Source organism: Cydia splendana, unplaced genomic scaffold (assembly GCF_910591565.1).
Source record: "Cydia splendana unplaced genomic scaffold, ilCydSple1.2 scaffold_78_ctg1, whole genome shotgun sequence".
NCBI lineage: Eukaryota > Metazoa > Arthropoda > Insecta > Lepidoptera > Tortricidae > Cydia > Cydia splendana.
In genome coordinates, this window is record NW_026946905.1 from 100,008 (window position 1) to 126,459 (window position 26,452).

At 40.4% G+C, this 26,452-nt stretch overlaps 2 protein-coding genes across 2 annotated transcripts; both read right to left on the minus strand.

Annotated features, from left to right (window-relative positions):
- Nucleotides 1–1,845: 1,845 nt before the first annotated feature.
- Nucleotides 1,846–4,900, minus strand: LOC134805897 (uncharacterized). Its single transcript, XM_063779095.1, has 2 exons — nucleotides 3,298–4,900; nucleotides 1,846–1,929 (listed from the first exon to the last, which is right to left on the minus strand). The coding sequence occupies exons 1-2, from the start codon at nucleotides 4,774–4,776 to the stop codon at nucleotides 1,846–1,848; spliced, it is 1,563 nt and encodes a 520-aa protein (XP_063635165.1). The 5' UTR covers nucleotides 4,777–4,900.
- A 5,047-nt stretch (nucleotides 4,901–9,947) lies between these two features.
- Nucleotides 9,948–11,219, minus strand: LOC134805898 (uncharacterized). The gene has a single exon (XM_063779096.1). The coding sequence runs from the start codon at nucleotides 11,217–11,219 to the stop codon at nucleotides 9,948–9,950; it is 1,272 nt and encodes a 423-aa protein (XP_063635166.1).
- Between the last annotated feature and the right edge of the window lie 15,233 nt (nucleotides 11,220–26,452).

The window sequence follows — 26,452 nt, forward strand, 5'->3', positions numbered from 1 at the left end:
TACAGCGTTGTATAGTTGTAATAAGTTGTTATTTTCATGGGTTTTTGTGTATGCATTGTACATAATCGTCCTTGTACTACAATATTGCTCGCATATACTGTCGTGTATCTAAACATATATTACCAAAATGTGCGCGGTTTGCGCACAAAAACGACAGATTTTTACAGAAATATATTATTACGTAACTACGATATTTTAATAATAACCGAAACATGGCTTCATGCAGGTATACTTGATAGCGAACTATGTAACTCTAAGTACGACATTTTTAGACTGGATAGAGATTTAGGTCTGATGAATGTAACTATGGGTGGAGGAGTCATGGTATGCGCTCGTCGCGAACTAGGAGTTACGTTACGAGTGGAGAGGGCAACTCCACCTACAGAACTACTATGGGTAACGGTACCTTCCAATGCATTTGGTTCAAAAAATAATATTCATATAGCAGCAGTATATTTACCACCCAACTATCGCACACTACCCAAAGATGTTAAGAACGTACTTGAAGCAGTAGCCCAAGTGCACCGCCAAAATACTGAGGATTATTATATGATCGTTGGCGACTTCAATCTGCCCTGCATACAATGGACTAGTGATGGACCAACTTATTTAAAAAAAGGTTCTGCTGAAATTCAGAGAGCCGGTACTGAACTTATAGAGGAATTCTCATATCTTGGCTTAGAACAACGGAATAAAATTACGAATATAAGCGGGAACACACTTGACCTTGTATTTAGCAATTTTTCATTAAGCATTAATAGCATACTTAATCCAATCTTAAAAGAGGACAAAGCTCATCCTTGCTTTTCTATCGTGCCTTACGACTTACAGATCTTACCTTTAAGAGAAAAATATACCACAAAAATATTATATTATAAAGGTGACTTTGAAAAAATAAACAATTATATTCGCGAAGTAGACTGGTACCAACTGCTTGCTCCTTTCAATTCATTAAACTCAGCTGTAGAATGCTTCTACAAAAAAATACGTGAATGTATTAATCTATTTATTCCCAAAGTACAGTCTAATCTCAACTCTAAGCAGTACCCATCCTGGTATAGTAAAAATTTGATAAGTTTAATACGACGCAAATGGAAGGCCCATAGAAAATGGAAACGTTATCATAATGACCTTGATTACCTAGAATTCTCCTATTTGAGACGAAAAATCAATAAATTGGAAGTTAAGGATTATAATGATTTCATATTATTGGCTCAAAAACAAATTAAAGTTAACCCAAAAAAAATATGGAGCTACATAAAATCAATGCGTGGTTGCTCCTCATATCCTAAAACCATGACGTATAAAAACGAATCTCTTTGTGATGGGACTAATATCTGTAATGGCTTTATCGATTTTTTCAAAACTATGTACGTGGAACCGAGTGATAACTATGACTTAAGAAGTCTAAATGTCCCCACTATGGGTGATGAGCACACAATCGGCAGGGTTACCGTTTCCACTAGCACTGTGGCCGCGTTACTGAGTAAGGTTGACACTACTAAATCTGCAGGTCCTGATAATATTGCGCCATACTTTATACGTAACACGAGTAAAGCTCTTAGTATTCCATTATCGATATTAATAAATCGCTCTTTATCAGAGGGCATATTTCCCGATAAATGGAAGGAGGCCAATGTTGTCCCAATACATAAAAAATCATCAAAAACAAATATTGAAAACTACCGTCCCATTTCAATATTAAACATATTTAGTAAAATTTTCGAGAAAATAGTTTACGATCACATTTATCCTACAATAATGCAAGGCATCAGTTCTAACCAACATGGTTTTCTTAGGCGACGATCTACAATTACTAATCTTACCGAATTTACTAATTATGTCCTAAGTAACATGGAGAGAGGTGGACAGGTTGACGTGGTGTACACTGATTTCGAGAAAGCCTTCGACCGAGTAGACCACGTCATCCTGTTGGCCAAGTTAGAAAAATTAGGCATACATGGCTGCCTACTAAGATGGATAAAATCGTACCTCTCTAACAGGTCACAGTTCGTCACTATTGGTGGTTACAGATCAAATCATATTTATGTCCCATCTGGCGTCCCTCAGGGATCACATTTAGGACCCTTATTTTATAATGCATATATATTTGATATTTACACTTGTATAGACTCACCTGTTCAACATCTGTTATATGCAGATGATAAAAAGATATTTATTAAAATCAAAGATGCCTCTGACTGTAATATTTTACAAAAAACATTAGATTCTCTCTCACAATACTACAACAGAAACAAAATAACGGTTAATGCATCTAAATGTCAAGTAATCACTTTTTCTAGAAAGCCATCACCAATTCATGCTTGCTACACTATAAACAAAACCAGCTTAGAAAGAGTTCAATCAATAAGAGACCTAGGAGTCTTATTAGATAGTAAAATGTTGATGTCAGATCACATTGATAATATAATAAACAAAGCTTACAAGAACCTGGGTTTCGTGATGAGAGTCTGTAAGGCATTTAACGACCCTGACTGTATAAAAATGGTTTATTTTACCTATGTACGTAGTGTTCTGGAGTACGCATCCAATGTATGGTCTCCTAATTACATTACCTACAAATCAAGAATTGAAAGACTGCAACAGAGGTTCTTACGATACCTGAATTACCGTACTAAACAGCCATCCATAAGTTATAAGATTAGTTGCAAGCGGTATAATATAATGAGCCTAGAGGATAGGAGGGTATTGCTCGATATGGGTTTACTATTTGATATAGTCAAAGGTGATGTGGATTGTCCTAACCTTATAGCTGAGATCAAATACTTCACACCTAAGGTAAATACTAGGCACCAACGTCTTCTTAGTTTACCTAACTATCATACTAATTATGGCAGGAATTCAGTATTATATAGAATTTCAAAAACGTACAACAATCAGTTCAGCGATGTCGATCCATTTGTGCACAATAATAAAAAAACATTTAAAAATGCGATTGCGAAAAAAATTCATAACAATCAAGTGGAGGAATGAATAACAAACACACGCATACGTACACACACACACACACACACACACACACACACACACACGCACACACACACAAAATTTGTAATACCTACTATACCTAGTACCTAAGCAAATCCGTAATATTTTCTTTTGTATCTGTTAGGGAGACCTGTTATTGGCTTTATGATTGTATCCTAGTTATAAGTTTATATTGTTTGTTAACGCTGTTGGTCTTCTAATAAAATAAAATAAAATAAAATAAATAAAATTCGAATAATTATTCGAATATTCGAATATGTCGTCAGAAAAAGTCGAATATTCGAATACCTGAAAGTTTCGAATATTTGCAAGCCCTAGCAGGAACACCGGACGCGCCCCCTCGCGCAGCGCGAACCCGACCTTGCCGCCCGTGAACCGCCCCAAACCGTCTTCAAAAACTTCTTTAAACCTGGAACTGAACACATTTTCATCAAATTTTTGACCAATATTTTCCCTGTCCAATTTGTTACATGGCACTGAAATGGGCAAAGTTACCCCGAGTTCATGAATCCATTGTCGACCTAACAAACTCGTCATGCCCCTTTTAATTACATACAGATCTAATTCTTTGTTTATTTGACCATAATGTACATTCACGCATAATTTACCTACGGGTATTACCCTTTCCCCGGTATAATATCGCATTGAGACATCACTCGGCTGTAATTTAAAATTCCCTAAAGTTCTTATGTAACAATCATAACTAATGCAAGAAATACAGCTACCTGTATCAATTTCCATATCTATGTTTCTTTTGTTAACCTTCATTGATAATACATATGGCGGATACGCACTAAAGTCCTTTAAAGCAATAGAATAGTTATAGGTAACTACCTCGTCACTTCCCTCGCTGTCGTCATACGCCACCTGCCCGTCCGCGCCTCCGTCATACAACGCGAACAGCTGTTCCTCGCGTAGTCTCGGACACATCCTCTTCAGATGTCCATCTCGGTTGCACACCCGACACACGTACGCCTTAAATTTGCACGTGTTGGAGTCATGACTGCCGCCGCACGTCTTGCAGCCAGCAGCGCTGCCGTGCGCGCCGCGCCCACGGCCGGCGCCCGTGGCGCCCGGCCCGCGTCGTCCGCCGCGGCCGCTCGCGCCGCGCCCGGTGCCTGCCCCGCCTCGCATAGCCCCCGTGACCTTCCGTCCCCCGGCGGCTTCACCGTTACCGTAGCTCCCTCGCCCCCAGCTCGAGGCCACCTGGTAGACACCCGTACTTCCTCCATGGTTGTCTACTCGCTTTTCCATAACCGCCGATTCCGTCTCGGCCGAATCTATCGTTACGGCTAATTTGAATGCTTTCTCGAACGTGATTTCCTCCTCCGCGAATAGTCGCTGTCGTATAACATCCTTCGATAAACCGCAAACAAATTGGTCCCTTAAATTGTCTTGCAATGAATCCGCGCCAAAGTTGCAAGTCATTGACATTTTCTTCAACGCCGCGACATACTCCGCTATGCTCTCATCACTTGCTTGGCGTCGTTGTCGGAATTTGAACCTTTCTGCTAATACACTCGGTTTAGGTTGCAAGTGCGATTTCATGATGGCCTTCAACTGATCAAAAGTCTTTGTTGCCGGGCGGGCCGGCGTACACAAATTAACCATAAGTTCATACGCGTCCCTGCCTACCACCGTAATTAAGGTAGCCACTTTAACCGATTCACTCACTGTATTCGCTATAAAATATTGTTCCAAACGCTCCACGTATAAGTCCCAACAATCTTTGTCCATATCGAAAGGGGCTATCTTTCCGACTGCCATTATTACTGTTTTTATTCACTGCAATGTACTAAACCACAACACTAAAATATTCCACACGTAGATCACAGTCCCGTCGCCACTGATAAATATGCCTTCAGGCCAGGAGATGGATCTGAGCTGATGAGACCAAGGAAACACGTCCGTTCGGTATAGGATTTATTTTAAGAGAGAGAAATAAACCTACCCAAATTCAGTCGGCGCCTGATTACTTAATCTACCCACATATGTCACACTGTGCGCCAGCATCCCGCCTCGGACCGACAACGCCCTGCGCTCCCGTTCGATATCGAGATCGTCTTTCAGGTCCTCGGTCACAATATACCCAAGGTATTTGAAATGTGTGACACGATTCAAAGGGACTCCGTTCAACATTATTTTGGGCGTGTAGGCTGGACACTTTATTTTACCCCTGAAAATCATGAACTCGCTTTTGGCAGCGTTGTATTTCAAACCGTGCTGCTGCGCGTACATCTCGCATGTATCGATTAGCTTTTTTAGCCCTGATACTGATGGGCTCAACAGCACCATGCATGTCGTCGGCATAACTAATATTATTTACACAAACGTCATCAATTCTACAACCGGCATGAGTACTGCTGAGCCCCTCAATCAGTTCATTTATGTACATACTAAACAGTCTAGGCGAGGTTAGCCCCCCTTGCCTCACCCCGCACTTTAGCACATACGGATCCGAATATTCTTTAGCCCATTTTACCATGTTTATCTGCTTGCTATACCAGTGTGACATGATTCCCGTCACAGCCGGATTTATGCCTGTCTCCTTCAATTTTGACCACAGTATATCATACGACACGGTATCGAAAGCCTTAGAAATATCCAAGAAACAGGCATAAACAGGCGTATTTCTCTTAACATAATAGCTTACTGTATGTTTTAAGGCTAATATTGCACTTTCCGTAGATAGTCCTTCACGGAAACCAAATTGGGCATCATTTAATTTAACATGTTGGTTTAAACAAGTGTCAAGAAACCTATCTAGTACCTTAGCGGTGACTGTTGCCAAAGATATCGGCCTATAGTTACTTTTATCCGCGAGATCTCCTGTAGAATTTTTAACAAGGGGTACGACGACAGTTTTCATCAAATCAGGAGGTAAATATGTGTGTCTCAAGCATAGCGTGAACAGCATAGATAATAACCGCTCAATGTGCGAACCCGCGTGTTGAAGGTGTTCAATGCTGAGCCCGTCGGGCCCAGGAGACTTACCTCTTTTCATATTAGCTGTAGCTAGTCTAACGTCTTTAGCGGAGACTACAATTGACGTAACGTTCACATTGGACTCAGCATTGAACCCCTCCCGCACGGGTTGATAAGGGGGCTCCACCTTAAAATAATCCCTGAACATGTTAGCAACATCTTTGGGTTCACTAATGCCATCTACACTAACCGACAAACTTGGTTTACAATTTAATTTTTTGGTGCTTTTCCAGAATTTACTAAACTGTTTAGTCGCATGTTGTGTTGCTAATATGTCAAACTTAATCTGCTCTTGATTGTTTTGGCAGAACTTAAGCCTAGATTTAAAAATTTTACGACTAGGTTATAGGTTTTAGGGGGCGCAGATTTCGAAAATGACGACCATTTTGGAATCCAAAATGGCAGCCATGCAGTATGTCATAAAAGTCGTCATGGATGTCGTTTTATAGGTTTTAGGGGGCGCAGATTTCGAAAACGATGACTATTTTGGAATCCAAAATGGCAGCCATGCACTATGTTATAAAAGTCATCATGGATGTCGGCTTATAGGTTTTAGGGCACCCCGGTTTCGAAAATGATGACCATTTTGGAATCCAAAATGGCGGCCATGCAGTATGTCATAAAAGTCGTCATGGATGTCGTTTTATAGGTTTTAGGGGGCGCAGATTTCGAAAATGACGACCATTTTGGAATCCAAAATGGCAGCCATGCAGTATGTCATGAAAGTCGTCATGGATGTCGTTTTACAGGTTTTAGGGGGCGCAGATTTCGAAAATGATGACCATTTTGGAATCTAAGTTGGCGGCCACACATAATGTCATAAAATTCGTCATTGATGTCGTTTTATAGGTTTTAGGGGGCGCAGATTTCGAAAATGACGACCATTTTGGTATCCATGATGGCGGCCACGCATAATGTCATAAAAGTCGTCATGGACGTCGTTTTATAGGTTTTAGGGGACGCAGATTTCGAAATTGATGACTATTTTGGATTTCAAGATGGCGGCCATGCAGTATGTCATAAAATTCGTCATGCATACCGTTTTATAGGTCATCGTCATCGTTTTCGAAATCTGCACACCTGTTTCAAATAAGGTATAGATGCATCCTAGTAAGTCAACAACATCTATATCTACTATCGAAATGTACTTTTGTAGTAGTAGTATGAAATGTAATCTGACAGGAATCAATCAATCAATCAATCTGTAATGAGGAATCGACATTGATTCCAATTACTAGTAATTGTAATATTTGAAAAATTTATCTGATTCCTCAAATGGAATTGTACTTAGTAATTCGGTATTGTTAGATTACAAAGTAATCTGGGAATCGGTAATCAGATTGCAAAGTAATTTCAAGTAATCGTGGAATTAGGAATCAATTAAGAAATGCCCATCTCTAAGACTAAGTAGCGCTGCATTCAATTGATCTTTTTGGCGAACCGCGAGTTCTCAGTTCGGGGCGAACTACTAGTTAATTCTTTTTTAATGCAGAGCAATAGAACAGAACTAAGTTCGTAAATAAAAACTGACAAGATCTGCTTTCCTGCTAGTACAATATAATCGCGCTTTGAGCCAAAGCTGACTCGATTGTGGCAGCTAGAGGTGCTGAAATAAAGGCTAACAAAATAAGGCGTCACTAGCGCAGATTAGATAAGACTAATAGGTATATAACTGAAATTAACTAGTAGGTGTAGGTGCTAGACTACTTAGATTAGATATGTAAACTAAAGTTAGAAAAATAAGGCGTAAGTACAAGATTAGATGTAAGTAGGTATATAACTGAAATAAACTAAACTGTAGGTAAGTGACCTGCCTTCCTTACCTAAAACGATATGATCGCGGTAGAAGCCAAGGCCTGTAGGTGGTGGTGTAAATTAAAGCTAGCAAAATAATGCGTCGCTACAAGATTAGATGATAAAACTAGGTATTTAACTAAAATAAATTGCAATATTATAATAATTGTGCCTGTTAGAGTACTTGCTAACTCTAACATTTACTTGATAATTATCTTGATAGTAATTTGGAACACGATTTCTTGAGATAAACTTGATTTATTATAACTTGATAGGTGTGCACACTTATCGAATAGCGAACGTGAATATATTGTGAATGAATAGGTAGTTATTGACTAATTACGACACCTTTATATAAAACTAAATGCTGATGGGGCAAATGAACAATATGATGCATGTGCAATTTACTTGTACATATTCCGGGGGGCGGTTGAGATGAGAGAAAGATGCTGCGTGAAAACTTGATTATACATTAAAAATCTAATTAAAAGTAACTACTTTAAACGAAGGGGATGTCGCTTTATCTACGCGCGAAAGATTTGTCGTCTCGTTGTGATCTTCGTCGCTGTGTTGGCGAGTCTCGCTGACTACGGCGAAGCGCGGAGACGCCCGGGGCGGGGTCGCCGTGGCGGCGGGTGGCTCCTCGACGATGGCTCGGGACGGCGTTGACGGCACTCTCCATTGAACTCGTCGTATTATGATAATCAATGCCGTAGTTCCGATTAGTCCGAGGATCACGTATATCATAGCGTAGTGATGAATGTCGTGAAATGATATGTTCTCGGAGTTAACTTCGGTGTTCTTCAACTGCTTGATCTTTTCTCCGAGATTGTTAGCTTCTCTTTGTAGATCTTCAGATTCGTTTTTGCGCTGTAGGTGAGGTATGGTGATGTTGATGACGTGATTTATCGGTGCCATAACTGGGTTGTATAAATCTGGTTTCATTTTAATTTCGGACCAGTGAGGTTTATGCGGGAACACCGAGAAATTATCGGTCTTTATAATGCAGCCATGACCTACATTTATAAGCCCGGCATTCGTCAGCTGGTGCGCGGTTACTTGATCCGCGCACAGTGTTCGAACTTGACACTGCTCACAACAAAAGTAGATATAGGTATTTAGTGCATTGCTCTCTATCCAGTCATTTATGCATGTTGTTGTGACAATCTTACATCCCGATTTGTCTGATTCACAAAAACTGTTGTCGCCTTTCAGTTGATAGACTGGTTTCTTGATGTAGCAAAAATAAGAGTCTGATGATATTGTGCATGCTCTAATATCAGTTTCCGAGATAGGAATATACATATCTTTTTTCATGTTTATGGAGATATAATCTGATACAGGTATTATAGCGGTTGTCCTGTTTCCAGCTTTTTTGGGCATCGGAATGACCTTTAGAAGTTCATAAACATCTCTGCTGACGAGAGGCAGCCTTATCTCGAAAATAAGGACGTCTTCCATCATCCTTGTCTTTACTTTCAGCAAGTTGTATATCTTGCGGAGATCGGTGTGTAAGTTGTCGATTGGCAGGGAAACATCTCTTGGTAGGGTGCTTGCTATGGTGCTTAACTCATTAATAAGTTGTTCCGGAGTCAGCATGTGTAAGTTAAAACGTCCTTGATAAATATCGGTGATGGTATCTAATAACATGTCTTGCATTCCTTTTAGGTTGTGGAGCATATTACTTGCTATAGTGGCTCCTAAGTTGAAGTCGTTTATAATGTTGTTAGTTTCTACCTTTTGTTGCAACTTCTTGAAAGCTTCATCCAAATAGTTCATATGTTGATGTATCATTTTATGTTGCTGATTCATAGTGTCTTCGGTACGTTTTAATAGATTATATTCCGCTTCAACTATGGATGTTTGATTTTTCCAAAGGGAGGCCATATGTTTTGCGTTGTCTCGTATAAGTGTAATATCTCTTTTATATTGTTCGGCGAACCTTTCGTCCAATACGCCGAATAGACTATTTGCGACGTAACCGACACCGTCGACAAGGCCGCGTCGGGTTCGTAGTACTCGTAGTGAGGTTTGTCGCGTGCTCGAATGCTGACTGAGTAATATCTGATTATAGTACTCAAGTTCGGAGAATCCATGACGCATTTGTAACGATATTATGTCACAATGGACTTGTGTCTTGATAGTTTCGCAGGTATCTTTTAAGAATCGGGTGTATTTTTGTAATGCGTTCGTTGCGTCCCAATAAGGCTCCATGTTATGTTATAATAGACGACTAGCTTCCATTCATCTCGAATTAACATCATGTCTGCTAATTTATCGAAGTATAGCCCTTGTGTTTCACGAAATGGTATTATGTTGACATCGCACTGACCGGTTGAGAGGCATGATAAAAATAATAACAGTGCTGCGAACATTGATGACAGTGAAAGCCTGGCCTTGTTTGCCTTTGGTTTTTGAGGACTCCTTGTTGAGTTTTGATCATCGAGTTCTTGATGCATCTTAGGTAGTTCTTCTTCGGGGTGTTCCAATAAAATAGAGAGCTTGAGTACTGGACGCTTTAATGTGCCGTTTTTCGTTTTAAGGGTCACAACCCTTACATATCCGTCTTGTCCCGGATGTAGCTCTATAACTCTGCCCAGTGCCCATTTTCCCGGCGGCAGGTTATCATCATGAATGAGCACGACGTCATTAAGGCCGATGTTGGCTAGAGGCTTTTTCCATTTACTTCTAGAGTTCAATAGTGCTAGGTACTCAGAACGCCATCTTTTCCATAAGTCTTGAAATATTTTCTGAGTGAGTTGCCATCTTGTACGCAAGTCTCTTTCTGTCTCTATCAATGTTAGAGTTGGTCCGCTGCTTAGAAAGTGAGAAGGAGTCAAATAGTTGATGTCATCAGGATCTTCTGATATAGCGCACAGTGGTCTCGAGTTCATACAGCCTTCGATCTGTGCTAATAAACTGCTGAATTCTTCGTAAGTGAGTTTTTGATCTCCGATGACCCGTTTTAGATGGTATTTGAACGCTTTGACACAGCTTTCCCACAAGCCTCCGGCTGTTGGCCATGCCGGTGCATTGAAGTGCCAGGAGATTCCCATGTCGGATATCGCACCTAGACACTCTGGATTCACGATGTTCTGGATTTCGAGGTATTCTTCCTGGAGTGTCTTGCTTGCTTTAAGGAAGTTTCTTCCATTATCGCTGTACATGTGTAAGGGAGTACCTCTTCGAGCCGCCATTCTGCGCAACGCCGCTATGAAAGCTGATGCTGTCATGTCCGATACCAGTTCGAGATGGACGGCTTTAGTGGCCATGCAGACAAACACGCAAACGTATCCTTTAGTAGTCTTGATACCACGACCCTTGTTGGCCTTGAGGAATACGTGGCCTGTGAAGTCTACGCCAGTGTGTTCAAAAGGACGAGATGGATTGCTTCTTGATGCAGGTATGTCGCCCAGGATTTGATTCTTCATATTTGCTTTTTGTTTTTTGCAGGTCACGCAGTGCCGAATAAATTGCTTAGTGACGCTGTTGCCTCCGACGATCCAATATTTGTTTCTTATGAAATTTAGGGTTAGTCGCGTACCGCCATGAAGAGCTATTTTATGTGAGTTATCAATGACAAGGTTAGTCAAGCTATGCTTGTGTGGTAAAATGATTGGGTGTTTCATGTCATACGCAATGTACGCGTTTCTCAATCTCCCCTTGACTCGTAGGATGCCCTCTTCATCTATGAATGGGCACAAATCAAGTATTTTGTTTTTAGTCAAAATAGGTCGAGCCTTCTTCAAATCTTGATATTCTTCTTGAAATTCTGTTTTTTGGACCCGCTTGATAATTAAGGCCTTTGTTTCTCTTATTTCCGATAAGTGAAGATAATTGCCAGTTTTTCTGTCTTCTTTTTTCGTGATGAATCTTCGGACCCAGGCTAGTACGTGCACTAATTTTGATAACGAACTATATTTGTCAATTAACTGGTCGATGATGTTGTCATATGACCCATAGATAGGTATTCATGTATAAATGACTTGTACTGTTGCGCAATATGTTTATTGTTGTTGAATTTATATTCCAATTGCCGGAATTGCGCCACAGCTTTACTTTTTGAGTGGCCTAGTTTCTGTAGACCATCTTTTTTCAGAGGAATCCGTACTTGATATCTTCCGTCTGCCAACCTTGTCGTTGTTTCCTTGTATTATTTGACACACTCATCTTCTTCGTCGGCATCGAGTGTTTGTGTTGGTATATCTTCGATTTCCCAGAATTTCTGGATGTCTTCGATGTTATTTAACACCAAATTGCATTGAAATCTTTGCGGTACTCTCCCGCAAACAATCCATCCTAGGTGAGTCTCTTGTACGACAAGGGATGAATTTTCATGCTTGTACATTCCATGCATTAAAATAGTTGCGTAAATTTCAGCACCCAATAATATATCGATTGTGTTGTTGATATTATAATTGGAGTCTGCCAGAGGTAAAGTATCCAAAATATCCCATCTTGGTTTGGGAAAAGTGAAATTGGGTAATTTTCTTGTTACATCCTTCATAATAAAGGCCTCGGTGTTGAAGGAATATTTTTCATCCGATGATAAACAGGTCACACACAGCATGCCTTTACATGTGCTATCCGTAAGGCCCACTCCTGTGATCACCCCCTTTCCTTGCTGTCGTGGCAACCCTAGTTGTTGAGCGGTGTTTTCAGAAATCAAACACATCTGGGCCCCCGGGTCTATTAGGGCACGCATCGTACGGGGTACTCCATCATTTCCCAGGATCTTGATCATAGCTGTGGCTAAAAGGATATTTGGGTCTTCATAGTCGTCTTCACGTTGTTGTGCCACGTGAGTCCCAAATCCTTGTTGTCGACTTTGATTTCCGACCGTATTTAGCGACGCTGCATTTTGATTGTGAAATGTCTCGTGCAAAAGTGTATTATGATACCCGTTGCACTCTTGACACCGTTTAGTAGAATGGCAAGGTTTGCCGTTATGATTGTATAAACAATTACTACATAGATTAAGTTTTGTAATTGTTTTTCGTTTAAGTCCTGGAGCCATGTTTTTGAACTCAGTACAAAAATATATTCCATGATCTTGCTGGCAAACTGGGCACTTGCGGCGGTATTCGAGGCCTGCCTTAGTGGCGGGAGTCTTGTTGCTTGTAAAATACTGATTGAAACGGCTTGATTTGTATTGATTACTTGATGTAGATGGTGAATTCAAACTTGTTCGATTAACAGCGGCTTCTTGCTTGCGCCGTGACGATTCCATAGCTGTAAATTTGCCCTCCAAAAATGACAAAAATTCCTTTAATGATGGTAACTCTCTGGGCTGTTTTAGAGCCGTCATATATTCGTTGTGAGTTTCGGTGTCCAATTTCTGTTGCAATAAATGGACTAAAATTGGATCCCAGGTGTCAATGTTGACTCCTAAGTTTTTTATACCGTTTAAACTTTCTATTGTGACGTCATGGAGTCGTTTGACGTGGCTTGACGTAGCTTGTTGCATCACAGGAAGGCTTATGACGTTGTTTATGTGAGTCGTAAATATTAGTTTCTTGTTGTTATATCGATGGTTTAGTATTTCCCAACACGTAGTATAATTTTCTGAACTGATGGGTAAGTGCTGTATGAGTCTTTCTGGTTCGCCCTTGATTTTGCTCTTCAGAAATTGCATCTTTTGAGCGTTAGATAAACATGGATTACTGTGGATAGCTTCGGTGAATAAATCTTTAAACGAAACCCATTGTTGATAGTGACCGTGAAATACGGGGATGTCTAGGCGTGGGGTAGATTTTTCTCTGTGCGATGTTGACCACAACTTGCTGTTAATTTGCTTCTTCATTGCTGCATGCTCGTTTTCGTATTTGGTAAAGGTATCTTCGTAGTGTTCATCCGTTCCCCCGAGTTCACTATCTATTTCCCAGTGTAGCGAATCGATGGCAGCCCAGCGAGAGTCCAGAGCTTTTATGATATCTTCAAGCTCCCATTTTTCTGCGACGCTGTCTAGCTTGATATTAGCCAGCGTTCGAGCTAATGCCTTGAAATTGCTACTTTGCTTGCGTAACATTTCATCTAGTTTGCTGTTATTCCCTTGCGAGGTAAATGTGGGTTCGGGCTGAATTGTTTCACTTCCGGGTGCTTGCAATGTCGTATTGGTTGCTCCAGATTGCTGTCTTGGAGTCGGTTTAATGTTGAGAGGGTTGGGCTTGTTTATTTCCATGGGCGTGCCCGCCCCGGGCGTGGACGTTGAAGGGATTGACTTTTGAATTAATTCTCTTGTTTGAATGTAGTTATCATAAGTATCATCATAAAGCTTGTTGCAGAAGTAGATGTGATTAGGATTGTCAAACTCACGTAGCTTTCCGTCATTGCTGTTGAACTCCTCCCAGTGCAAGTCGAGAGAATATAGCTTCCTCTTAATGTAATCTTCAGTCTTACGATCTTGGCTATCTTTCTTGAAGTTGATTCTCACTTGTTTGATTGCAGTTTGCAGTTGAATCTGATTTTGATACAGATCCTCCATATTACAATTTCTTAATAATTAGTAATATGAATAAAAAATAACTTGATAATGAATGGTGGTAGACTTGCTTGATCACCTCTCTTGATAAGTCGTGTTCACTTTTCTTGCTTTCTTGATTGTTCGCGTATGTATAACTGCCTTGTTGCTTAGTTGACCTTGTTGTCTTACTTGATACCTTGATGACTGCTTGCTCACTTGCTGGTTCAATATTCTTCGCGCTCCGCTAGTTCTGCCTTCTCAAGCCAGTCGGTGGAACCCGCTTGTGGGAAGCCAACTGAGTCGAACTGACCTCAAACGAAAGGAGCACAGAAGACGGATTTCGAAGGACCATTAATGTTAGAGTACTTGCTAACTCTTAACATTTACTTGATAATTATCTTGATAGTAATTTGGAACACGAAAGACGATTTCTTGAGATAAACTTGATTTATTATAACTTGATAGGTGTGCACACTTATCGAATAGCGAACGTGAATATATTGTGAATGAATAGGTAGTTATTAGGGCTTGCAAATATTCGAAACTTTCAGGTATTCGAATATTCGACTTTTTCTGACGAGATATTCGAATATTCGAATAATTATTCGAATATTTAAAAAAAATAAGAAAAGGAACGAAAAATCGGTTTATTATCGTTTTATTCAAAAGCTATCAGAATCAGAATCAGAATTGTTTATTGCACTCATATTAGTATACAGTTCTTAAAAACTACTAGTACAGTTCCACATGGACCCTGTAAGGGTATAGCAATATACTTAACACTAACTTATGAAATAACATGCATCATAGGCTTAAGCCAATTCCATAATGTATGATTTACAATGGTCTCTCTTGTAACCTTTTTTACAAATTTATCTCTTCTCTGTGCCAGTTATTCATCCATATTTTCGTTAAAAAAATCATTTAATGTATAGTACGCTTTTTTTACTAGGTAAGTTTTTAATGCATTTTTAAAGTTACTATAATTATTTATTTCTTTGATTTCGTTTGGGATTTTATTATATATTTTTATGGCCATGCCAAAAGGGCCTTTATAGCTTTTTTCACATATTGCTAAAATTAATGATATTTTGCAGAAATCCACTTATTGACTAGATTTTATCATCCTACTCTGAAATACCCACGTTTATAAAAGCAAGTAAGTACCTAAAACGCAAAAATTAGACATTTTCAATATTTCTTGATAAAACTTTTTATTATAAATGCGTCGTTGCGTGAATTAATATAACTTTAACCATCCAAACACGTATGTAAGAGAGAAAACATTTTAGTAGGTAATTACTAATCATTTTCTGATTTAAATTAACTTCTTGTCGTTAAGAAGCCTGTAAAATGGCCTTTAATTCCAGTGTATTTTGAATCTTTATTGACTTTATTAGTCTTGGCAAGTTTAGTCTTGATTCCTAATGGTCGGCTGTTATATAATAAGTTATATAATTGGTATTGGAATATTTAAGGGAAAAAGTTGGCTGACTACGGGGTGGATCATTCGTTAGCTAAAGGTGCATGGTTAGATTACCTAGTTCGGTAGGTTTGGTATGATCAAATTTGTGAATTGCGATAAAGGGCAAGGTTTAGACTTCGAATATTCGCTTAAGGTACGCTTTTACTCAATAAACAAAATGACCCTTTATCTTAAAACTTACGTAAAGTTACTTGTACCTAGAAAAAGCATTAGCCGCACCGTAATAAAACATACTTTTTGATTTCGTTTCCTTTGAAATTGAGTTAGGTTCTTAGGTTTAACTGTATTCACGAAGCCTATTGAGAGGAATACAGTAAAAACATTATTTCCTTCGCATTTGGGTACCTACGGTTCCTCATTCACTGTTAATACCCGGCAAAATACACAGAAACTGTAACTATAACGGATGAAAATAGATTTTACCTAGTAATAAAAAATATTCGAATATTCGAAACCTGAGCGGCCGAATATTCGAATATCAAAACAGGTCGAATATTCGACATATTCGAATATTCGAATATTCGAATTGCAAGCCCTAGTAGTTATTGACTAATTACGACACCTTTATATAAAACTAAATGCTGATGGGGCAAATGAACAATATGATGCATGTGCAATTTACTTGTACAGTGCCCTAATTCTATTTGTAGACTTTTCTTGCGTGCAGTTGCGAGATAGGTGCGTTTGATATCTGAATTAGTAATGACGTAGTGACTTTTATATTCTAAAAACTGCGTTTTCCTAGGTGCGATTGGAAGATATTTGCCTATGTGCAATACTTTGATCTATATTACTATATTATACTGTTTATGGAGTGCTAACGAGTCTAACAACTGGTAGTCGGTTGAAGGTAAATACCTACGTGTCTTCCTATGTTATTTATTCGCTTATTTAAAGGTATTAAGATTAACGGGCGATTGTCGATGAGTAGTCAAGTCAAAATATGTCTAGTTATTATGTAGATCAGGTTGGTATTATGGGCCTAGCTTTGTTCGAAGTTAGGTTGTCTACGTAGGCTTAGTACCTGGGTACATCTAGCTTTTGAGCAAACAGATTTGGAGCGATCTCACCAAATTTGGCCATGGTGTAGGCGCCGTAGGCGGGAATGACAGTCACCGCGTCGCGACGTTGGACCGCTGATGCAGCAGCGATCGTACGATCGTCGCGGTTGGCTTGCGTAGACACAGACCGCACACAGATTAACGCACTTCACTTAAATACTAGTCGCTCTGTGAGCTGTAAACCTCGCGAGCATATCTTATTGGGCACGATGAAAATTTAGTAAATAAAAAAAAAAACAATACGAAAAGTGTAAAAAAAAATACAAAAAGTTATATCCCAGCATATAATTACTGGGGATCGAACCCAGACCTTCTGTGCAAACAAAAAAAGCGAACGTTTGCAAAATACGCCATGATGGTTCTTACTTAAGGTGACGAAATTTAGCTACTCATTCTCAAGTAAAAACTAAATATCTTATTAACCTCCAAAACCAGCGAAATAAATTTTCTGAATTTTTTGACATTTAATCTGTAAACATGTCTCAAAAAGAATACACTCTTATGATACCGATACGACTATTTGTATGAGCGCGAGCTATCACAACTTTTCGATTGTGAAAAATTTTCAAAAACCGGCTCGACAAAAAAAATTATTGGTTCATAGAAATCGGTTACAAAATTTCACGACAATCGGTTAAGAATTGCGACCTGTAGAGGAGAACATCCGGACATACAAAAGCAAAACGCCCGAGTCAAAACGTAGACCTTCGCTTCGCTTCGGTCAATTATATAATTGAGATGCACTGATAAACGATACGTGTCATGTTGACACGTAGATACCTATGAAGGACTTCTCGTGAAGTTAATAACGCCATCTATACGACTTTCTATGTACCTACTCGAAACCTAGCTAGCTCCCAATGCAGCATACGGTCCGCCTGAGGGTAAGCAGTTACCGTAGCCTTTGGACGCTTGCAAGTTCAGAGTTGTTACATACCTACGCATTAAATGTCGGACCTTTGAAACCTTTACATAATCATCATCATCATCATCATAGGCCCTCAGGAAAACCTCGACAGGGAACACCCCCCTGCCTCCTGCCCATGTAATATTTGGGTTTCTGGCACACTTATTTGCGGTTGGTTTTGTCGCTTTTGGTTATCAAATGTATGGAGTTTTTAGTTTGCCGACTGCAAAAAGGTGCGCCCCGCCCCTTTGTTAGTTCCCCAATGATCCCCGCTAGATGGCGCCATGTCGCTAGTGTCGCCTCGTCAGAGTCGTCAGTGTACATCGCTATTTAGTTCCAAAACCATCCGCTATGAAGTGAATAGCTGTCACTACTGAGTTGCCACTTGTTAGTTCCAAAAAAATCCGCAGAGGGCGCAACTTGTTAGTTCGGGCAAGGAGCCGTTAGATGGCACGACTTGCTAGTTCCGCAATGATCCCCGCAAGATGGCAACACTTTGTGTGTGAGTTAGTTATTGATTCGCTTGAAGGTATAGATGTCGCTAGTGGCATCTCGTCAGTGGACACCGCTAGTTAGTTCCGGCGGTCGGCAACAAGCGGCCCGGCCGGGCCGCTTGTTGCCGACCGCCGTCGCCGCATGCGGCCGACGAACCTCTCACTTGCGGCCCGCGAGCCTCTCTGGCTATTTTGTATGTAATATGACAAACGACAATGTCTGATAAAGTCAAGGCACGGCGCCGAATACACTTGCACTGGCGACTCTGCGCAAAGCTGTGAAAATAGCAAATCACGATTAGGTGACCGCAGAGCGCGCCCGCGGCGCCCGATGATGTCATGCGTCGATAGCAATACCAGCTGGACCCGGCCCGTATACGAAAAAAAAAAACGTCAATACACACGTAAATATTGTAATTGTCGGTATGTAGAGCCGGCGTCGGTCCGCGTGTCTTGAAACCGGGATATGGAGCAGCCTGTCTCTTCGATAAACTCGCGCAGCGTCGTGCCGAAGCCGCTGTGCTCTCGGGTGCCAGGCGAAATTCGTACGGCAATTGTTTCGGCGTGAGAGGGGCGTGAGCGGTGTGTCCACCATCAGGCGCAATGCGCACAGCGGTCCGGGCCCGGCTCGTATACGTAACAACTATTCTATTCTAAGTATGGTTTAAATTTAAAAGTTATATACATTGAAAAGTATACCGGGAATGGGGCACGTAGGTATACGAAAAAAAACGCAAATAAGGTTCATAATTGTTTATTTTCACATGTACTTGGCGCGCGCGAGTTATGGTCCACGGCTATCACTCTGTCGGACTCACGTACTACTTGATGCGCGTCTCCATTCCCCGCAGGATACGTATCCATTCGGGCACGCTCTTCCACCACCGCGAACCCTCCACGGCGTCAGTTGACGACGTAGACTTCTAGGTTTTGCACCGCGCCGTTGCTTAATTTACGCGTTCGGATCGAACGCAGGTATGTAGTTGGTAAACTTTGTAGAACTTCTGCGCTCGTGATCTGTACCACCACAAGATTTGCACGTACGAACTAGGTCCGGCTTAGTAGCCACGTTTGTTGTATGGGAGCCCCATTTAAATCTTTATTTTATTCTGTTTTTAGTATTTGTTGTTATAGCGGCAACAGAAATACATCATCTGTGAAATTTTCAACTGTCTAGCTATCACGGTTCGTGAGATACAGCCTGGTGACAGACAGACGGACGGACGGACGGACGGACGGACGGACAGCGAAGTCTTAGTAATAGGGTCCCGTTTTACCTTTTGAGTACGGAACCCTAAAAACGCCAATAAGGTTCATGATTGTTTGTTTTATATGTACTTTGAAAAGGACAACAGGACTACATATCCTATGTAGAAATACATTTGTTAGTATGCATTTACTGCTGAAATTTACACGTTTTCATTACGAGTACTAAGGGCATGGCAAACACGTACCTAGTGCATTGGCAATAGAGTGGTGGTATTACAAATGGCACAGTGGACATACCCGTGGACGCTAGTTTAGGGGAGCGAATCGTAGGATCTGACCTGGTTCGTGTTTCTGTGCACAGTAACACGATTGAACGGCAATGGCGAGAACTCAAGCGCCATTGCCGTACATGCCGCAGCGACCGGCGGATAACGTGGTACATGGGGGAGTACCTGTATCGCCATAACGTCTTGGGGCATTTACCAACTGATGCCGCCAAATTCCGAAAATTTCTCCAGGATATCTGCCGGGTATACCCTGGGCCCTGGGTATGGCAAAAAAGGCATCAAGGTAAGGAACTGCAAATGCCCAAGCTGCCGGCGCCGCCGTCCAGTACCGGTGCAATAGTTCTATATTTTTTGTAACCTCCCATGTCCGGTTGTCCTTTTCAAAGCCCATATAAAACAAACAATTATGAACCTTTTTTGGTATTTTTTTCGTATGTAGGCCGGACCTAGTTCGTACGTGCAAATCTTGTGGTGGTACAGATCACGAGCGCAGAAGCTCTACAAAGTTTACCAACTACATACCTGCGTTCGATCCAAACGCGTAAATTAAGCAACGGCGCGGTGCAGAACCTAGAAGTCTACGTCGTCAACTGACGCCGTGGAGGGTTCGCGGTGGTGGAAGAGCATGCCCGAATGGATACGTATCCTGCGGGGAATGGAGACGCGCAGTTTCCGTCCGCGCATCAAGTAGTACGTGAGTCCGACAGAGTGATAGTTGTGGACCATAACTCGCGCGCGCCAAGTACATGTGAAAATAAACAATTATGAACCTTATTTGCGTTTTTTTTCATATACCTACGTGCCCCATTCCCGGTATACTTTTCAATGTATATGTCGGACCCTGACACCAGAAATACGTATTGCAGCGTTATAGTTCATTATTTTAGACGCCTGTATAAAATCGATTAGCAATGTTGAGCTACGTATTATTTGGTTGTAACAAAATAAATGAAGTTGTGTAGTAACTCCGTCTATTGGAGCATTGTTGAAATAAAGTTGCGTAGATAGTAACGCCATCTATTGGCGTGTTGTTGAACTAAGATGACAGGTAGAAGGCTTTGGAACGTCGAGAGGTTTCTCTCGAGTGAGCGTAGGCACGAGTTGGCGTTTTTGTCGGTATGTTGGTAGACTGGTCGAGCAGGTTTGCCAACTTGACTGAGGCGGGAGCGGAGAGGCTCCGCCGCTGGTAGTTCTTCTTGATCGGACCGCGCTAGAGATCGGACGTACTCGTTAGCCAACCTCGTGCCTAACTCGCTACGTTCCTGAAGGCTTATACCTAAAGGATTATTCTGATAGCTTATAAAATCCCGCGTTCTTTAACCATTTAGCTAAGTGTTTTATTTCAAGTGTTATTTTGATTTCTTATGTTTCATTAGAAGCTTACTTTTGTGAAATAAAGAAATGATGTGTTATGTGTTGTTTTAACTTGTTTTGAAAAGATTTGTCCCTCTGAGTTTGTTGCCGGTCCCATATAGGGCTAAATCTTCTCATGTTAGAGGCGTAGGGTTGGAGCCGGCCTAGTTTGACTTGAATAAAGATTTAAACGGTTTCTTTTTACTTTCATATCGCTCCCTTGAGTTAAACATAGCAATTAGTTCTTTTAAACATTTAGTACTGAAGTATAGTAGGCACTAGTATGGTTGACGAGTCCTAAGGTTTATTTCATGCACTGGTAGCATGGTAGCATACTGGTTTAGCTGTGAAGTAATACATTATCGTACTACCCCACGCGCCCACCGCCTTTAAGAAGTTAAACATAGCAATTAGTTCTTTTAAACATTTAGTACTGAAGTATAGTAGGCACTAGTATGGTTGACGAGTCCTGAGGTTTATTTCATGCACTGGTAGCATGGTAGCATACTGGTTTAGCTGTGAAGTAATACATTATCGTACTACCCCACGCGCCCACCGCCTTTTAGGACCATCGATATTCGACATCAGAAGTGGGATGGATGCGGAGTTTCATGTATTGCTTACACAGCCACCTGGGAGCGTGGTGTATTTCCGTGTATTTCTGGTGACCTACATTCCATAATCTGGACACGTGGTAATGGTAAGCTCACGTGTCTAACCTTTATTGAAAGGTGAGTGCAATTCATTGTTATTTGGTGAGAATTATTGTGAATTTACCCTCAATAATTGATTTTTTTTATGAAGATACAATTAATTTTTATAATCCATTTAAATCTAAGTGATCTTGAATTATTTTGAAGTGAAATCCATGTTGTTAATTACAACCAAGTATTAGCTATCATGACGTGATATTACTTCATCGCTCACTTGTGCATCTACCCTCAAAAAATATTTTTTTTCATGAAAATACAATGCACCGTTAGAAATTGATCCTGTTGATTTGCCAATGCATAGGATTATGTAATACTACTTACTTACTTTACGTTACCCTGTAACGTTTAGTAATTAATAAAATTGCGACAAATTATTGCCCGTAATGCCGTGATAGATCACAAAACGTGCATACTATGGAAACATGAGCTACGCATATGAAAATTAATGTTACAGTGTCCTGCAGCCAGAGCCGAGCGAACTTGCAGACACCATTACGCCCGTGACACAGAAGCAGCTGTGCAGTATCATCTGTGCTGGATATTTGGAAATAAAAGGAAAGGTTTCGTTCCAATTGTTTATTAGTGAATTTTATTTTCAGTGTAATGGCGAAACATAACAGTCTAACGTAACTAATTAGCTGTCACTTTTCGTATTGGCCCATTTTACCGTGTTACTTATTTTTGGAACACATGTTTGTTTGTTCATAGAATGAAATAAAACGCACTCATTGAAGTTTAAATTTTATTCTGAGATTTTTGAAGTCCCGTATACATTGGAAACATGTTTTTTTGTGTCTGCTACATTGCATTTAATAAACCTTTGAGTTTATCCTGCTTACATGATAAACCTGATACCGTGCAAATGATGATTTCAGTAATAGCCAGCTATGATGAACCACATCGTGCATCTCGCCATCTGCCGCAGCAACGGCAACTGCAAGTCGGAAAGCATCAGCCTTCGTGCTTGGGTCGGACTTCACCACTACCACCTTTGACTTGGTCGCGACGCGTGCATCATGCTTTATTAATCTGGTGAGCAGTTCCCATTCTGTTGGGATTATTTTGAGAGGATTTACTTCTGCATAGAAGTTTTGAGCGAGTTTCTGTTGTTAAAGCTAAAGTAGAAAGCCGAGTTTCTGTTGTTAAAGCTAAAGTAGAAAGCTGAGTTTCTGTTGTAAAAGCTAAAGTAGAAAGCTATCTTTAGTGATTTTGATCAGTGATGTTCAGTTTCAGTTGATCAGTTGACGCTGATAGTACCAATGGTTCTGAGTAACATGATTTAAAGAACCGTTTTTATTTTCTTTTTGGAATTCACTCTTAACATTGTTTTTGCTTTCGATGGACTGAAAGCTTGTACTTTCGAAGGACTAAAAGTACGCCCGATGGACTGGGCACTACTGTTTTGCTTTCGATGGACTGAAGGCAAGCCCGATGGACTGGGCACTACTGTTTTGCTTTCGATGGACTGAAGGCAAGCCCGATGGACTGGGCACTACTGTTTTGCTTTCGATGGACTGAAGGCAAGCCCGATGGACTGGGCACTACTGTTTTGCTTTCAATGGACTGAAGGCACGCCCGATGGACGGGGCACTAATGTTTTGCTTTAGATGGACTGGGTATTGTTTAGTGACCGCATCAGAAGTGCCGGATCATGTAAGAGGTGCACGTGGTCTGCTTTTTATGTGCAGAATGCTCTTTGCGAAGAGTAGCACTTACGCGGCTTAGATGGTTACTACTGACGAGGGTCTGGTATCTGCCGAAGGACTGGCAATGCACCGAAGGACTGGTGTTGTTTTGTTAAAACTGAATTTCCGTTGATGTACTGTGTTCATATGAGTAAAATTGGCATTATTAAGTCAGAGTGCTATTTATTTTAAGATGTCCTACAATGATTATTATCACATTTGACCAAAATATTTTTTTTAATGTCAGATAATCTCCCCGTAAATTGATATTGATGACAATAGTAGTGATACTGTCGAGCAATGAATTAGAGCTGTTGTGATTTGTGTTTTTGATGTTTGAGACTGTTCTGTTTTCACATAAATTTGAGAGTATCCGCCAGATGGAGGCGATGATTAATGGAGTGTATCCGCTAGATAGCGGCGATGATTACTGATTATTTTTATTAAGTCGTTGCTCGATGGACTATTTTTGACTAGAGAATTGAGGATTGTTAAAGTAATTTTGAACAATATTTTTTTCTGGTTGGATTGATAACAAAGTTTGATTTTAATAGTAATTTGAGAGAGACCCAAATTGTGGGTCAGGAATAGGGCTTGCAAATATTCGAAACTTTCAGGTATTCGAATATTCGACTTTCTGACGACATATTCGAATATTCGAATAATTATTCGAATATTATAAAAAATAAGAAAAAGAACGAGAAATCGGTTTATTATCGTTTTATTCAAAAGCTTATTTCACATATTGCTAAAACTAATGATATTTTGCAGAAATCCACTTAATTGACTAGATTTTATCATCCTACAATGAGATGCCCACATTTATAAAAACAAGTAAAACGCCAAAATAAGACGTATTCAATATTTCTAGATAAAACTTTTATTATAAATGCGCCGTTGAGTGCAATAATATAACTTTAATCATCTAAACCAAACCTAGGTATGTAAGAATTTTTTTTTAGTAGGTAATTATTTTCTGATTTAAATTAACTTGTAGTCACTCAGAGGCCTTAATTAATGGTCGGCTTAATTATATAATATTGGAATATTTAAGGGAAAAAGTTAGTTGACTACTGGATTATTTGTCAGCTAAAGGTGCATAGTTAGATTACCTAGTTGGGCACTTGGGCAGGTTTGGTATGATCAAATTTGAGAATTGCGATAAGTGCGGGCAAGGTTTAGTCTTAATAAACAGAATGACCCTTTAACTTAAAACTTATGCACCGTAATAGTTGGGCACTTGGGCAGATTTGGTATGATCAAATTTCAGAATTGCGATAAGTGCGGGCAAGGTTTATTCTTAATAAACAGAATGACCCTTTAACTTAAAACTTATGCACCGTAAAAATAACATACTTTTTGATTTCGTTTTCTTTCAAATTGAGTTAGGTTTCACTGTATTCACGAAGTCTATCGAGAGGAATACAGTAAAAATATTATTTCCTTCGTATTTGGGTACCTACCATTACTCATTCACTGTAAATACCCGGAAAACACACAGAAACTGTAACTGCAGCGGATTAAATAGATTTTTTATAGTAATAAAAAATATTCGAATATTCGAAACCTGAGCGGCCGAATATTCGAATATCAAAACAGGCCGAATATTCGACAAATTCGAATATTCGAATATTCGAATTGCAAGCCCTAGTCAGGAATGACCGAGCGATAAGATACTGTGCTGAGTATTTTGTTACAGAATCAAATGCATACACCCACACACGAGGACGTGTGTAGCGCAGGACGGCCGTGTCGGACCCTGACACCAGAAATACGTATTGCAGCGTTATAGTTCATTATTTTAGACGCCTGTATAAAATCGATTAGCAATGTTGAGCTACGTATTATTTGGTTGTAACAAAATAAATGAAGTTGTGTAGTAACTCCGTCTATTGGAGCATTGTTGAAATAAAGTTGCGTAGATAGTAACGCCATCTATTGGCGTGTTGTTGAACTAAGATGACAGGTAGAAGGCTTTGGAACGTCGAGAGGTTTCTCTCGAGTGAGCGTAGGCACGAGTTGGCGTTTTTGTCGGTATGTTGGTAGACTGGTCGAGCAGGTTTGCCAACTTGACTGAGGCGGGAGCGGAGAGGCTCCGCCGCTGGTAGTTCTTCTTGATCGGACCGCGCTAGAGATCGGACGTACTCGTTAGCCAACCTCGTGCCTAACTCGCTACGTTCCTGAAGGCTTATACCTAAAGGATTATTCTGATAGCTTATAAAATCCCGCGTTCTTTAACCATTTAGCTAAGTGTTTTATTTCAAGTGTTATTTTGATTTCTTATGTTTCATTAGAAGCTTACTTTTGTGAAATAAAGAAATGATGTGTTATGTGTTGTTTTAACTTGTTTTGAAAAGATTTGTCCCTCTGAGTTCTTTGCCGGTCCCATATAGGGCTAAATCTTCTCATGTTAGAGGCGTAGGGTTGGAGCCGGCCTAGTTTGACTTGAATAAAGATTTAAACGGTTTCTTTTTACTTTCATATCGCTCCCTTGAGTTAAACATAGCAATTAGTTCTTTTAAACATTTAGTACTGAAGTATAGTAGGCACTAGTATGGTTGACGAGTCCTAAGGTTTATTTCATGCACTGGTAGCATGGTAGCATACTGGTTTAGCTGTGAAGTAATACATTATCGTACTACCCCACGCGCCCACCGCCTTTTAGGACCATCGATATTCGACATATATAACTTTTAAATTTAAACCATACTTAGAATAGAATAGTTGTTACGTATACGAGCCGGGCCCGGACCGCTGTGCGCATTGCGCCTGATGGTGGACACACCGCTCACGCCCCTCTCACGCCGAAACAATTGCCGTATGAATTTCGCCTGGCACCCGAGAGCTCAGCGGCTTCGGCACGACGCTGCGCGAGTTTATCGAAGAGACAGGCTGCTCCATATCCCGGTTTCAAGACCCGCGGGCAGCTTGCAGTTCCTTGCCTATGCCTTTTTTGCCATACCCAGGGTATACCCGGCAGATATCCTGGAGAAATTTTCGGAATTT